Below are 17,173 nucleotides of genomic sequence, written 5' to 3' on the forward strand. Positions count from 1 at the left end.
AAGAGATTTATATAGTGGTAAAAGGTTCTGTGTCTGGCATTAATGTAGAGTGGGGTGGAAAGGAGAATTTATGTTGCTAAAATTAAGAATAGGAGACGATCTTCAACAAAAGCAGAATTAAGTAGCAATTTAGGTTATCTATAGTATATCTTATTACTTGAAGTACGATCTGGGAATAACCATCTGCGTTCAGTATGTTTGACAATTGATGTGGACACTCTGGGGGGAACAAGAAGTGGGAAGCATTGGCCGCTTTGACTGTGACACAGAGACAGAAGGTACTTACCTCCTTTACAGTTCTCACTAGGAATAGGAAAAATAGGCAGATGGAGGGGAACCACTCAGGTGTTCGGGAAATCACAGCCACGAAGGGAGGGGAGCCCTTTCCTTTCCATTAAATTCTAAGGCTCAGTCTCTCCCTTCCTGACCATGATCTTTGTGCTACAGATCTGATTTTTGGAAACATGCAAAATGACTTGCTACTGTTTCTTTTAGCAACATTTTTGTGAGATCAGAATTAGGAACAGAACACCAGTGGGGACTGAGGGGCGTGGTCCTGGTGTTGGAGGTCCCAGTGGTCAGGGCTCAGCCATGGGCCGACTGAACGCTTTGCAGAAGAGGCTTCATGTGATCAAGTCAGCTACTGGTCTTCTCAGCCCTGCTGGGAAGGGCTTGTTCTTGTTCTTTGGAATACCTTGTCTTCTTTAGAACACTTAGTGCCCCTGTTCTCTTTTAAAGGGATTCTGTATATCAAATGCATGGATTTTAGACTTGCCCAGGTATTTCATACTTGCCGAGTCGAGGACCTTAGGGGCAATTTCCCTTCTTTTCACATTGTAGGGGAAGCATTTTTCAATTTTCATAGTGATAAGCAGTTTAAGTTTATACAACAAGCATCTGAGTCTGCTCTTTTGAATTCTCCTTTTTGTCGTTGAGGTCAGAGTTCTCAATGGCAAGCAAGCACTTTCCTTTATCACAAATTCTGGGAGTTCACAAAGTGAGAGCTGTTTTTTCAGTAGGAAGGAAAATCTGAATTCACTTTGCCAAGAAACTGATGTTCCCATTGGCACTTTAAAGCCTACTGCTTAAATCTTCGTCATTGTATCAGGAATTTTGGAAATTTGAGATACTGAAGCCATGTTCGCAAGACATGAAATTTCCATTTTCTTGAGTGATGGATTGTTAGGATATGGTCATGGGTGATAACATTGAAATGGTAAAACTGGGATGAAGGTAATTTGTTCAAGTAGACTCTTCTTTTTTTTTTTTTTTTTTTTAAATATTTTATTTATTTATTTGTCAGAGAGAGAGGGAGAGAGAGCAAGCACAGGCAGACAGAATGGCAGGCAGAGACAGAGGGAGAGGCAGGCTCCCTGCCGAGCAAGGAGCCCGATGTGGGACTCGATCCCAGGACGCCGGGATCATGACCTGAGCCGAAGGCAGCTGCTTAACCAACTGAGCCACCCAGGCGTCCCTCAAGTAGACTCTTCTCTATGCAATTGAGCGGAGTCCCTTTTCAGTGGGAGACAGTATCAGCAACGACTCCTACTGGCAAGAGTAACGAAATGGCTGCCATTTATCATAGCTATTGTATGTGATAATACCAGTAATTATAGGTGTCAAGTGCTTTACATGTCATCTCATGTAATCCCTTTTAATAATTCTATGAAATGAGTGTAGTCTTATACCCATTTACAAACAATGAAACTAAAGCATAGAGTGGTTTCATAAACTGCTCACAATGACACATCTAGTAAGTGTTGGAACCAGCATTGGACCCTGCTGGTCCTCATCCACAGCACACACACTCAATAATTACATGACACTGCTTCTCCCAAGTACTACTGGTTAGCATGGTATGGAGAGGCTTCTCTTCGTAAAAACTTGGGTTTAGCCTTTGGGAATACCAGCCTCCCTTCTGAGACCAAGGCCTAGTTTCGGCTGTCCCTGAGGTTAAGGGAGGAAGGGAAGTGCTTCATGCAAAGACTTGCCAACTTTTTGGAAGTTAAATTTAGCTTTTCTTGAAGTGTCACATGGACAGCATTTCAATTCCCAGATGTTTTAGCTCTTTCTCTCACTTAGCAATTTGTTGTGCATAGCAGCAGGTCAGAGTGGAGTTGACAGCCTATAGGACATATTTACATGTAGTAAGAGGAAGAGTGAAAACCCAAGCAGGGTAACATGTCATGGGTTGGACTTTAGTACTTATAGGTTCAACTCTTGGGCTGAACCCAATGTAGTTTCATTCTTCTCTTTGCCTATCTCAGCATTAAAAACAGCAACAACAACGACAACAATAAAAGAACAATTCAAAACTCTTTCATTTCTTTTGCTTACTAGAAATATAGAAACTATTGTCCTGTATGTCCAAGTTATGACAGACCACTTTCACTGGTGGTTTATATATCTATACCAATCATATCTACATTTCTTTATTTTACTTACACTGTTAGTTCAAGACTGATGAGATGGCCTGGGTATTTGGTATAGTAAGATCTTCTACTTACTAAAAAGATGGTTCCCTTTGCATTTTCATTGATTTTTACATTCAGAAACACTTCTTGCTTTCAGAATCCAGATTCTTGGGATGAAACACGAAGAAAGAATTAGAGATGAATTCTCACAGAGTAATCCTCTGACTTCCTGTTTGGATATTCTCAAGGAAGTTAGAATTATTATTATTTCTTTTTTTTTTTAAGATTTATTTATTTATTTGACAGGCAGAGATCACAAGTAGGCAGAGAGTCAGGCAGAGAGAGAGGGGGAAGCAGGCTCCCCACTGAGCAGAGAGCCTGATGTGGGGCTCGATTCTAGGACCCTGAGATCATGACCTGAGCTGAAGGCAGCAGCTTAATCCACTGAACCACCCAGGCGCCCCAGAGTTATTATTATTTCTATTAAAATCTGCAAAATTAAGTACTGGCTGCTTCATTTGAGTCAGGATTGCATTTTTAGAGGAATAGTCCTGTGGTTTTCATGCATGGCACATAATCCTTACTGATTTCAGTAGAGTTTTGTACATTTTCCCAAAGGCAGAGATTAGCCTAGGTGTTTAACTTCACTTAATCTAATGCACAGGAGAGGAGAGATTGTGTTACCATAATTGACTGTATCAGCATTGAGTAGTCCACATATGTCCACTTAGCTCTTAATTAGATTCACAATAAAGTTCATGGGGTTCAGTTAGTAGAAGGTGACTCCTGTGCATTTTTCATCTTACTAGCCCTTGAGCATAGAGCAGAGTTTGGTTCTCAGAAGAGGATCAGCACATGTTTGTTGAACTGTGTTGACTTTGTCCAAGTTTTGTCCATTGCAGCAATCTTTCTAGAGCATTTACTTCATCTAATGGTGACCTGGGGTACCAGGTAAAATTCTGTTTGAGTGCCGAGTTGTACTCATTTTTATTTAGCAGGGACCTAAGGATGGGAACAGATACGCACTTTACATGGAACTTCAGAGTTTAGATTTTGTTTGCGTTTAGTATTAGAAGGACCTGTGAAGATCGTCTACTTTAATCCCCCTTCACTACAGGGGAGTCTGTCCATTGTACACTAGAAGCATTCTGGGGCCATATTTAAAATCTAAGGTCTTCTTTAAGAATCTTTTCCCCTACCTGGCAGAATATTTAAAGGTTTGTAGTCTTCCTAGGTCATACAGTCTTTTGGAATTCCTTCCCCCAGATCTTCTGCTGGTGCCATTCAAGGTGCTAGCACATGAAATCTTTTTAAAAATCATTAAGTTTGAGGAAAGCTACTTGTCGCTAACTCTTTAGAAAATGTTTGATACATTTTGAAAAGGGATTCTAGTCTCAGTTCAAAAATCTTAATTGAATTGTAATTTTTAATTGCTTAGGAAGAAAACAGACCTTCCAATTATTGATTTGAGGTCTACAGAGTAGTTTTAGAGCATAGCTTGGTCAAATAAATTTTGTTTAGTGTAGAGAGATTCAATCCAAATGTCAAAATTCGTAATCTTATAGAAAGTTTATTTTATGTATTAATTTTCTGTGCTATAATACCTCAGGACAACTTCTCATCTTTCTCTGTACCCACAGGGGTCTTCTTCTCTTGGTTCCTCTTGATGTTGGGAGTAAATATTTGATAAAGAGGATCTCAGGAGGGAAAAGGAAAGGTGAAAAGTTGGTTGCTGGGTCAAACTCTTCTGAGCAGGGCATTCTTCATATTCTTTTTGGTTGGGTGTACAGACCTCTGGGGAATAATTTTAGATGGGGTAGATGATTTTATCATTCCCAAGTTAGACAGTTTGGTTGGGGAAATAAGTTTTTTTTCTGAATAAACTTCACAAAACATCATAAAATCACAATGCATTGTACATTGACTCATGAGCCCTTCTTTAGTTTTTCCACAAATTAAAACATTTCCTTACATTGAAACATGAATGGTGATTTAAAACTGGTTTCATGGATAACTCATCTTCAGCCATTTTTTTTTCTCAACTTCACCTACTTATTAAATCTAGAGGCAGTGAGAGAGAAGTTTTACTGTTTCAATGCTGACATTCTCCCTCCCTGCATGTATTAACTTGTTGCTGCTATCATTTGGGAACCCTATATATACAGGAAGGGAAAAATACCAAAACAGTCTCCAAAGTTGATTTGACTAGTGTCTGTTAAATTATATCAAACTTTGGAACAATACTAAAATATACTTGAAAAAAAAATAATGTACTATATTTCCCCCACCAAGGAAAAGTCTGATGACAGAACTGTGCTTAATTTAAAGGACAGCATTAATATATGATATATAGCTGATTTTATTCTTTAAGGCAAAATGTTGTTTTTCTATATCACTTCTATAAGATCCGCATCTTGTAATTTTGAAATGATGCTGGTAGTAGGCTAACTTAGGGCTAAAATTTGGGAAATAATATTTCTGACTTAACATCTGTTGTGATTCTAAAGGAATTTTAGTGGGATAGAATTCTATTAAAACAGATTTTTGGTGATTGGGCTTAGCAAGAATATAACATTTAAAGGTGGTACTTTTAAGAGTAATCAAGTTATATGAGGAAAGTATAAAGTTTGACGGAAAATCTGATGGTACTGGAATGTTGATATTATCCCATTGTAAAGTATAAGCTTACTTTAAGTTAAATACATCACACACCAAAAAAGGTAAATTTAATCCCTTTAAAAGTAAAAAAAAAATTACACTAAATCTTAAGGTATTTCTTGCTAAGAAGTATTCCATAACTATTCTGAAATTATCTTTATTATTATTAATTGTTTTCCCCTGGACATTGGGTAACAGAAGACAAAGGAAATCGAGGTAAATTAGGCACATGGAAAATAAAAAGCATGTAGTCATTTTTCTTACATTGTAACATATTTTGCACTAAGAGTAAATAGAAATAAATGTAAACTTGAAATAGCAAGCATGCCTGACACTAACCAATTCTTGACACCACTGTAAAAATGGTAAATGTAGTACCATTAACTAAGAACTTAGTAATGTTTGATGCATATAGAGTTAAGTGTAAAACAAGGTTATTTTTATGTAGTGAAACATAAATTGTTATCCACTTTGAATAGCATATAAGTGTACTATATAAAAACATTTTTTAAGTGCAGCAGATACTATCACTATAATGTATAGCGATTGTCTTTAATGATAAATAGTATAACCTAACTTAAAAACACTAAACATCTGGCCAAAGCAGTCATGTCTTCTATTTTTAAATTTACAACTCTTCTGCTTTATTGCTTTGACTAAAACATTTTCGTTTAAAAAGGAAGGCTAAAAGAAAGCCAGTTTATTTCCAGAGTTTATTTTTATTCCCATTAAACTTTTTTTTAACTCTCTAAATTATCTTTCCTTTAGTGTTTAGTGAGTTTTGTTGAATAATAACGTAAGTAGCAGCAGTAACACATGAGATCTTATTGTATGATGTACAGCTTTATGACAGATACTGCTTGCCTATTTAGAATTTTGAAGGTAACTGTTTAATAAGCCACTCTTTGTATTCATAGAATAAAATGTTTCCTCCCCAACATGCAAAATAAAAAAAACACACACACACATAAATAACCATTATCATTAGTTCACAAACATATGCTGCAGACCATCTACTATATATTATTTTATAGCTTTTCCAATGTAGTTTAGCTAACATTTTAGAAATATGTATTATTTCTAAATTCATATGCCTGTTTAAACTTCATTATCTCAAATGATACTGACAGAATGTCATGAAACAGTATCATAATATACATATAGACATTATTTTGATGCAATAAACATGTGATTTTTAAGACCTTCTTAATAAACACACATGTTTATTCTTTGCTAAAACATGTTTCTGCAAGTGCCATACCTATATTTTGCAGGTTTTTACTTATGTGATTAAGACAGTCTTGCTGAAAACTTCCTTTGCTTTGAAAGCTTGTTTCCATTAGTAATAGAAGCCCTGACTCATTCGGCAAAGCCATTGGTTTTCCTTCGAGGAAACCTCTCCTTCACCAGCTTGACAAACTGTAAAACATGGGTTTGGCACTGAAACATGCATTTTTATATTTTTGCTCCTTACTAACCAGATAACACATGAGATGCAATGCAACTTCCACAAACGAACCCTCGAGCTATTGGTTACCTCTCTGAGCACGAAGCTGTGCGACCCGGACTCGATTTGCACACACGGCTGGTGGAGCCATTGCATCTTATGTGGGATGTATCTGGAGTTTTATTATTTGTTTTAGAGTGTCATTTCAATGTAATGTGCTGTTCTTTGTGTCTTTGTTGTCTCTTTTTTTTCCTTGTCCCCCCAACAGCATTTTGTCCCGCACAGGGAAGAAGGAAAACCAAGATGCCTCCAATTTGACAGTGCCCATGACCATGTGTCTTTTTCCTGTGCCATTCCCACTCACCCCATCTCTAAGACCGCAGGTCAGTTCCATCAACCCTACTGTTACTCGCTCCCTCCTTTACAGCGTCCTGCGAGAGGCCCCCTCTGAACGCGGCCTGCAGAGTCGTGATGCTCACTTGTCAGACTACCCTTCTTTGGACTATCAAGGCCTCTACGTGACTTTGGTGACTCTCCTGGATCTAGTTCCTTTACTACAGCATGGCCAACACGGTGAGCATTTAATCAGAACCTTTGAGAATGTCCATGTATGTTTATGGGTGCTGGAGACTTGTTATTGGAATAAATTGCTTGAAAGGTCTTTGTGTGGCTAAAGCCTTTCTTACACAGATACTTAATTATGGTGTTTCGCATCCTGCATTTTTTTTCCCTCTTTTATGGCCAGAGGGATGTTACCCAGGTGGGCCTACATTTAGGGGAAATAGGCTGGAAAGAGGAGTCTGCTCTGACGGAAATTTACCTCTTTTGATCTGCTTGTCATGGAGATTCTTGTTGAAATTATGGCTAAGATTTAGAAATTTGACCCCCCCTGCAATAAAATGTAAGGAGAGCAGGTCAAATCCACTGACTAATTCTGTGATTTTTGGGGGGCAAATCACAGAATCTCCCTGGGACTTATTTTTCCTGTTGGTTTTTTTTAAACCTGGGAGTTTCAATAAGGAGAAATCTCTAAGAACACTTCTAAATTTTGTTAGCCATCAATACTTACAAAATGTTGGCCCTTGGTAGAGTGTGTAGTGATGCTCTAAGCTCTATATGGTACCTACTATACAGTATGAGTGGTGCTCCCATGAAAAGCATGCTTCTTTTCTTAATGCTTTCCCTTTCTACAGTGTGTTTTAGCCAATGTCATTATGTTGCTTGTTTACCAGATTCTTCTAACTTATAAAAAGGAGTACAATAATATCATAATGTTTCTGGCTTAACTATTCAGTATTATATTTTTGAGAATCACATGGAAAACCCATACAATAAGAGAAGGGATTTTTGCAGAGAATGAACATTTAAAACATCACTTGTTCTAACTTTAAAGCACTGATAATTGTGTCTCTGGAAATACGATAACCAAAGATTCACTGCATAGAAAAATTGGAATTTGGGAAGTGGGTGGATTGTGGTGGTGATTTTACCTTTGAATTGTGGCTAACTCTCATAAGAGAATGCTTAATGGTTTATTTAGTAAGATGTGTTCCTCATGAATAAATTTTTAAAAAATATACTTTTATAAAAATGATGACATAATGCTACTCAATTTGTTTCTTCTTATATTTACAGTTCTATCTTATAGTGAATATTTAAAAATGTACAAATTTGTAAGTTTGCTTGTTGTATCATTTTGTAGCTGTTTAAGCCTCATCACTTTCACTGGGCTCCCATCCCCTCTCAGAACTTAAAGGAGACGACTCTTTGAACATAAGACTGGCAGAGCCTACCATGGTGGTTGTGGGCCTGTCAGTACCTTACCTTTGGGACAACCAGTCCTGAGGTCACTCTAGACCTGCCTGGTCCTAGGGTGGGCCACTGTGTGAGAGCCCCTGGATTAAGATAAAAGCATTCAGTTTGGTAACTCACACAACCCATTTAACTGCAATTAATATGTTAAGTTATGACAATTTCAGGAGGCATGATTTATACATTTGCTTTTATATACACAACTGTGTTGTGACTTTACTCTTCACTATAATCTATATACCATGTTCTTGTTCTGCATAAAAGAGCTTAAAGGAGAGAAAAAAAACTCACTAGACTATCCCTTAGAGGTTAAAAAGCAGTACGGCAGGGTTTTTCCACCATGTCAGAATCCCCGAGAGAGCTTGAACATGGAATTAATTCTGGGTCCCGAACCGGGATTTAGGACTGAGAATCGCTGAGGGGTATGTCCTGAGAATGGAGATTTTTGATGAGCTCTCTGGGTGATTCTTTCGTATCCTGAGTTTGAGAACCACTGCCCCAGGGATGGAGGCTGTGTCCTCATGGGGGGCAGTGCAGCGCGCTGTCGAGGGCTGCATTCTTGTCACAGTTCGGGTACCACATGTCAGGTGATCTTGGGAAATCACGTTCTTTCTCGGGGCCTTGGTTTCCTCATTTGAAAAATATTCTAGCTCCCAGGCCCCTTTCCGCACCAGTGTTCTGTAATGAGACTACAGTGTAGTTGGGTGTCTTTGATGCATAGCCTCAGTTAGTTCTTAGTAAAACACCTGTGAATTTTACGTCTCATCAACTTGAGCCCAAGCTTGAGTGACCCTTGCTCACCGAGGTGCCCTGTGGCCTCGTCCTCTGTGTTGTTAGTCGATGTGACTGTTGAGATGGCATATTAATTCTAATCAGAAATAACATCAGACATTAGAATTGCATGAAGAAGGTAAAGGAGCTGCAAAACCAACAAATCTAATAGTTTTTTTTAGAATGGATAGCAAGATGATCAAAGTCTTCATTGTCAAGTGTTGATTGGTAACCCATCTATTGGGAGGCCCAGAACTATCAAAAGATATATTTAGTATAATAAGATTTGGTATAGATGCATTTTAAAGCTAACTAGATATGGGGTTTTTTCCTTCTTTCTTTCTTTCTTTTTTTTTTTTTTTTTTGTGAATGTCCTCTATTTTTACTCCTTGTGCAGGTAATAATAGTAACATTATTCATATTACTAAAAATGACTAATACTTGTGGAGCACACATTATGTGCTGTGTTAAGCATAAGTTAATCTCATTTAAGCCTTGTTAACAGTCCTTCTAGAAGAGAGGTAGGTACTCTTCCTATTCCCATTTAAGTGTTGGTGGAAAGATTGTCATTAGGTGGCACATCCTTCCCTGATAATTCATAATGAGATGCACAGGGGAACGGAGAGTCATTTACAGCTTCCTTTAGGCTGCTGTGCTGGAAGGCACATGTTCCCTCATTGCCCAAGACTCTGGATGTAGGAAGAGTGTGCTTTGGTTGATGGAGAAGAGATAGCCTGGTTTCGTTTCCAGTCCTTCCCTCGACTTCTCTAAAACTTCCAGTGTGAAAATAATTTAATGGCTTTGTGCCATAGTTATCATGTATAAAATGTAATGGAGATAAGAATGCTAGAGGATATTTCAGGGTTCATGATCACATGGAAAGCACTTTTAGTTTCTGAAACCCAGGAATAATATGGGAATACCAAGTATTACTGAAGACTGATAAAGGGTTGAGGAGAAGCTCATGATCGAGGTATTTATCTTTCTTAATGCAGTCATACATCGAGCTAATCCTGTGTATGCACATCACTGGGCATCATGTCTCAGAGCTCTTAATAGGAAGGAAGAGATAGTTGGTTATAATTTAAGCCAATTCGAAAGAATTTAAAATGTAGAATTAGCATATTTTGTTAAATGGTGAAATATTCTGTGACTGATTACTCACTTTTGTTTTGTAGATCTTGGACAGTCGATATTTTATACAACTACATGTTTGCTACCCTTTCTCAATGATGATATTCTGAGTACTTTGCCCTACACGATGATATCAACGTTAGCTACCTTTCCTCCATTTCTGCACAAGGATATTATTGAATATCTTAGCACATCTTTTCTACCAATGGCTATATGTAAGTTCCATCTTACCTAATACTAGATTCTTTTAGTGTATTGTACGAACAGAAATTGCTTTTGCTGTTTTAGGCTGTAGATTTTCAAGATTATAATGGAATCACTTGCTGTATACAGGTGCTGTGATTTAAATTGTCATTTCAGCATGATTATTATGGTGAGAATCAAAGAAATGAATGATGATGATACCTTGAAATTGTTTTATTTGCATAATTTGGTCTTATGGAATAGGAAGAACACATTATCAAGGTGAAGTCTATATTACCTACATAGAAATTATGGCATTTTTGTCACTTAAGGACAAAAGGTGGAGGGAGTGTTGTCTTAGGTATAGAAATTCTTATCTTTTGCATCTGAAGGCAGAAGGGTATGATGGGAAGAGGAATAGACAGAATCAGGATATACAGATCCTAGTTTCAGCTCCGTTGGTAAATGTACTGTGTGGTGTCAGACAGCTCATGTGGCTGACGCCTCATCGGGGGAATGATGTCAGCAGGAACTTCCCCTCGCAGGGATGTTGTAATGATGAAGTGAGTCCAAACTTATGAAAACACTTTGAAAGAAGCTAAGGCTTGCGACCCATTCTGTTTATAAATGCGGAGCTGACTTGAACTCTATTTCACTTTTATAGATTTAATTCTGTAGTCTTTCTGGACATGAGCAAAGAGAAAAAACAGATTGGGTTGTGGTCTTTATGATCACCATCCTTTTAAAGTATTTTTTTAAAGAAATTTGTTATGAATTCAGAGGTTACTTCAGGGGGTAACCTGAAAAGATGGTGGATTTATGAGTCAAACACATCTAGATTCACATCAACAGCTGTGCTACCAAACTAGCTATGTGGCCCTAGGCAAGTTACCTAACCTTTCTGTTTCTTCCCTGTAAACTGAGCATAATAATTCTAGTTGCCTGGGTTGTTGGGATACCTGGTTCAGGTTTCTGATTCACCTGGACACAGTGCTAAGTGCTAAGTGTTAGTTTATGTCTCTCCTTCCCTCAATTCTTGTTCCATTTCAACACTTTTTATTAATCATATTCCATTCCTAGTGATCATTTTTCACCATTTTAATTTTAGGTCCCTTTGATCTTATTTAACTTGCTGCTTGTTGCTATGGAATAATAATTGGTAAACATAGGTACCTTTAAGCTCCATTACTTGGTTTACAGTTAAGCTTAATTTTAGCTCTGGAATTGTAATTTTCATGTCTTTTCAGCAGAGTCTGACGGCTATCTAAATTATATAGCTATTCAAAAAAATAAGCAGACTGATTATATGGTTCAAGTAATAGAATATTTGATCATTCTCTCCCTCTCTTTTTGTTTTTGTTCTATGTGACCTGACAAGGACTTCACTTATGGTTATGGATCTCAGAATTGTTTAGTTGTGTTCACTGTTAAATTTAGGCATAGGAATCCTTGTTTTGTTTTAATTTATTTTTTTAAAAGAATTACAGTTGCAGTGTACCTTTGTTATCATTAATCTAACTCCCTGTACCCTCCTTCTTAGGAATAAGTTAATAGTTTAGGGAAAGTCATTGACTCTATCAGGTCCCTGAAGTTATGCTTCACACAGATCAAACATTGTGATAACTGGCTAGTTATTTCTTTATTCTAAATCCTCACTAATTTCTAAATCCTCACAGACCCCCAAACATGCCTTATACTCCCATTAGAATCCTTATTTATTTAAATGTGTGAGCCTTGGTACCTGAGGGGAATAAAATAGTAAGTTGAGTTTACAACATTTACGTGAATTTTAATACTTAATTAGTAGAGCGACTTGGTGCTCATTTAAATTATGAACAAGCTGTTTATGTCTCTGGGACTCCATTGTTTTGCCAGCTGTAAAGGAGGGGTTTGGAAAACATGTTCCATCTCTAAGGTTATTTCTGGCTTACTAATTCTAGGTTAAATAACATCAATCTTATTTTATGTAAGAGGCACATATATTCCTCTAACCCAGTTGTTGATCTAGTTCATTTACCTTGTCGCTTGGGTTTTGGTTTCTTACTCCTGATTTCTGCTTCTCATCACCAGGCCAATGGGCTGAGGAATAGCCAGTTTTTGACACCTTTAAATCTTTGAAAGTAAATAGTAGTAATATTAAAGGCACATTCTATTATACGATTCAGGTATTTCTTTTGTATTTGTTTTTTTGCAAAGACACAGATTCAAAGAGAAAGAGGAGTGGGTTCCTGATTAATTACGTGAAAATGAACAGACGTTGAGAATTTGTGTCTGTTGCTGGCATCCACGTTGTTTCTGTCTTTGGAAGTTGTTTCAGAGTCTAGAAATCCCAACCAAAACAAGATAGAGAGAGGGGCATTTAACTTCTTCCAGAATGTTTTTATTTCAGGACTGAGAGGTTAGGATGAAGGAAGTTGCATTTTCTGAGTACTTGACAAAAGTCGTCAAGACAAGGAGGCTTTTCTCTGCTCGGTGTGGTGTTTGCCAGGTCAAATGTCAATGTGGACAGTTTTTCAGGTGTTAAATGTTTGAATCATTAAGAACCTAGAATATGAAGCTCTGAGCTGGGTCTAACGGAGCATTAAGCTCTGTCATTGTAAGGGCAATGCACGTTTCTCCCTTAGGCCCTTCCCGTCATTTTTGTCAATAAACCAAGTACCATGCCTTTGTTTTAAATAACTCTTTTTGAGGTGCTGCAGAGGAAACTGCAATTTATTATAAAAATCTCCTTTGACATAACCTTTGCTTTTTAACTCCTTCCATAAACAGATATTCTTCTCTGTATTCCAAGTATGTGCAATAGGCTTTATTTAAAATACATATATATGTATATATACATATATATGGATTACTAAGAATTGAAAAAGTCATTAGCATTTCACCATGGAAACCTCTCTTTTTCCAATAAGAAATTTGTAATTTGTGGACCAAATTGAAATATGGATGTTGGGCAGATGATATGGATGTTGGCAGAGAAGAGAAAAGCTGATCCCAAATGGACAGTAACTGATGTAGGCTATGTTATTTCAAAGATGGTAATAAGCCTGAGCAATGATATCAGTAAAAGACCCTTCTAGTGTATCTTGGTAGCCTAGACTGTGCAGTGTCATGCAACTCAAATTTCCTCAAAGTCACCTGCCCTTAGGAAAAACAGAGGTTCATTCAGATCTTTGCATTGACTTAAAAGCAATCATGTGGTCGAATTGAATATCTGGTTCTAGGATCATTTTTGTTCTACAGTTACTACTCCTACAGAGGATGTGTGTGATATTCCTGTGATCCTGCAAAAACTAATAAATATATAGGAAAAAGATATAGAACCCAACACAATATATTGATGACATTTTAATAGCCTTCTATATATAAAACCTGCTTTATTAGCTAATGATCATTTTTATAAAGTAGGCCTTACTGTACTGTAAGAGCTTTATTATTCAATCGGTAGAAATGTTTTGGAGTAGAAACAGAAAAGCTAAATTGTTTAGTCCTTCGATTCCTGGCAGATCTCTTAACCTCATCAAACTTTAGTTTCCTTAGCTATAGAATTGTGAGTAATCATGATCTCCCCTGCCTACACCCCGTGTTTGTTGTGAAGACCATGAGATAACATACAGGAATGGCCTTTGGCTATTGTATCACATTGGACAAATGTCGAACAGACCAAACCCATAGACATGACAGATGGGTCAAATACCATAGCAACTAATGCCAGTATCCTGCTCAAATTCACATGTCCTGAAGTTTTATTGTCCTAAATATTGCTTGAGAAAAGGGGCCAGCCTCTGGGGCTTGGGACTTTTTCCCCCTAGAATTTGTTGTATAATAAACAATAATGGCTATAATAGGCTTTGGTCTCATAGGATCTGACAGAGCATTTCTGCAATTTTTTTTTCACACTAATCTTTATACCCATCATGGGTCTCGAACTTACAACCCTGAGATCAAGAGTTGCATGCTCTGCTGACTGAGCCAGCCAAGTTCCTCCGCCTAGGAGTTGTTAATGGGCAATCTTATCTCTGTGATTTTCATTTATCTAGCAGTCTGCACATCTTTTAATGCTGTGCTGACTTTGGGTCATGGTGTCTCAGTCTTCCTCTTACGTTGAATTGATATGCCCTCTGAAGGCATAGGTATCTTGTGCTCAAACCCTAACTCATGGAACACAAATCCCTCTGCTTACAGAAACAAGACACTTGCTAATGTAAGCAATGCAATCTGGCAAAGCAAAGGAAGTGGTTCTACTGTATGGCACCAGACTGTGTTTCTTCTTCCCAGATGATTCTCTTACCTTTACCCCTTATAAAAGTATAAGGTTAATGGGGTTTATTTAAGTATATTCCAATTCAGACTACTTACTACCATCTCTCACCCAGACCCATCCAGTAGTTTCTGAACTGATCTCCCTGCTTCTATTCTTAGCCATCCTACAATTGTTCTCCACCCAACAGCCAGAGCTATGCTCCAAACACATAAACCAGACTACGTCACTTCCTTCATCATATTGCATCACTCTGACCAATCACATTCAATGTCCTTCCCTGGCCCACAAGGCCCTCTGTGCTCTGGCCACTGCTGCCACCTTACTACCTCATTACTGCCTCTTGTGTGTTCACCCTGTGCTGTCCTCATTAGCCATTCTTCAGTTCCATAAAGACACGAGGCTTTTTCTCTGTCTCAGTAGTCCTTCTCCCAAATGGTCATATGATTCCTCCTCACTCTCCTTAGGTCTCAGCTCAAATGTCACACCTTTCGAGATGCCTTTCCTTACCCTCAAGCTAACGCAAGGCCTTCCATCACTTTCTACCTATTCCTGTGCCCTGCTTTATTTCTTCATGGGTATTTGTTTGCTTGTTCCTCTTAGAACAGCATTGTCCATGGAACTTTCTGCAATGATGGAAATGTTTTATAAAATTCCGTGGGAATACACTAGCCACATGTGACAATTGATCACTTGAAATGAATCTAATGAGACTGACTTTCATTGACGTTTAATTCATTTAAATTTAAATAGCCACATGTGGCCGATGGATGGTACTGCTTGAGCATCTAAGCTCCGTAAGGACAAAGGCTTGCCTGTCTTGTTTATGGCTGTGTCTCTAGGGTTAGAAAAATGCCTGGTATGTAGGGGTATGAAAAAAATACTTTTTGAATTTTTAAATGAATTTTGAATGAATACATCACTAGAGTGTTACCTGTGAAGTCAAGTGACTTGGGCTAATAATTAAGTTGGTGCTCTCATGCAAGTAATCTGATTCTCTTTATAAAATGGTTTCCCCAATATATTTATTTATTTAAGTCTTATTTATTTATTTATTTATTTGGGAGGGAGAGAGTACAAGTGGCGGTGGGGAGGGGGAAGGGAGACGGAGAGAGAGAAAATCTTCAGCAGCTCCACACCCAGCACAGAGCCGGACATGGTCTGGATCTCACAACTCTGAGATCATGACCTGAGTGAAATCAAGAGTTGTACATGTCATCGACTGAGTCACCCAGGCATCCCTACTTATTTATTTCTTTTTGGTGAGAATCATATAAGAGCTATACGTGATAGTACATTAGGAGCTATAAAATGCAGGAACAGATTAAGGAATTGTTATTGCTCATAGAGGAAAGGAATGCTGATAACCGTTATTCTGGTGGTGCCGGGAGCATCAGGAAATAGGCCTTAGAACTTGTAATTGTATTTCCTGAGCACAATATTAGATGTAAAATTTTCTTACTTTGATTAATTCTCTTCTTCCTTCCGTTGTATGGAGCTTTGGCTTTATATACCCTCATGGGGACAAGCTGTATGAGCCGTACATCTATTTACATCATGCATGCCTTTTTACCAAGATTCAATAAATGATGTGTGCCTGTGCACGTTTATTAATTAGAATGGCAGTGATTTTATCCCGTCTGTTATAAGGCTAAGAACTGCAAGGCAGTATCTGTTTGTCGAGGTGCTGGAGTCAGTTTCCTAGGGTTTGAGCCAGGGGAATGCTTTTGGCTTTGTGGTTGACCACGCTTGAGGGAGACCATGGATTTGTAGGGGTAGAAGGGACAGCCAAAGGTCGTCGAGCCATTTGGGCTCTACTCCAAATAGACCTCACCTAAATCATCGAGACATTTTGGGCATCTTTCCCATTTTTAAAGGCCTCCAGGCACAGGGATTCACAGGCTCCCTTTGTAGTAGTCTTTATTTATTAATTTTTTTTTTAAAGAAATGTTTATTATTAAAAAGTTTCACATGAATTTCAACAGTGGTGAAAGCCCTTATCCCGAAAGGACCAAATATATATATATATATGTAATTATTAAAATATTTGTAATTATTTTTCCACGAGTATGTCAGAGACAAGAATTACCTTCCCCACCCTCCACTCCCCCTTAAACGAAGGGCCCAGGGCCACCCAGTTCTCCCTCGCACGCCTGCACACCTTTCTTATTTCCCCTCTAGTAATGCTCCTGCCACCAGGCTCAGGGCCCGCCTGCGTCACAACCACTTGATGTGGGGTACCTGCATGGCTCAGTCAGTTAAGTGGCTGACTTTGGCTCAGGTCATGATCCCAGGGTCCTGGGATCGAGCCCCACATGGGGCCCCTGGCTCAGCAGGGAGCCCACTTCTCCCTCTGCCCCTCCCCCCTGCTTCTGCTCTCTTTCTTTGTCAAATACATTAAGCAACAACAACAACAACAAACTACTTGATGTGCTTATTAAAGCTTTTCTGCTTCCAAGCTGATGGAGTCAGATTCTAGATATGGGCCCCAAAGTG

The 17,173-nt window shown here is 38.2% G+C and overlaps 1 protein-coding gene across 7 annotated transcripts in view; it reads left to right on the forward strand.

The window, feature by feature from the left end:
• Positions 1 to 17,173, forward strand: part of UNC79 (unc-79 homolog, NALCN channel complex subunit) — a 237,087-nt gene that overhangs the window by 37,027 nt on the left and 182,887 nt on the right. For 6 of the 7 annotated variants that reach the window (XM_045073073.1, XM_045073079.1, XM_045073063.1 and 3 more), the window contains exons 3-4: positions 6,788 to 7,092; positions 10,281 to 10,451. In XM_045073073.1, the coding sequence (XP_044929008.1) occupies positions 6,788 to 7,092; positions 10,281 to 10,451 (476 nt within the window). The remainder of the gene's footprint in view (positions 1 to 6,787; positions 7,093 to 10,280; positions 10,452 to 17,173) is intronic. The other variant, XM_045073076.1, reaches the window with a different exon arrangement.

The sequence above is a fragment of the Mustela putorius genome, unplaced genomic scaffold, assembly GCF_011764305.1.
Source record: "Mustela putorius furo isolate JIRA1106 unplaced genomic scaffold, ASM1176430v1.1 tig00000129_pilon_pilon_pilon, whole genome shotgun sequence".
NCBI lineage: Eukaryota > Metazoa > Chordata > Mammalia > Carnivora > Mustelidae > Mustela > Mustela putorius.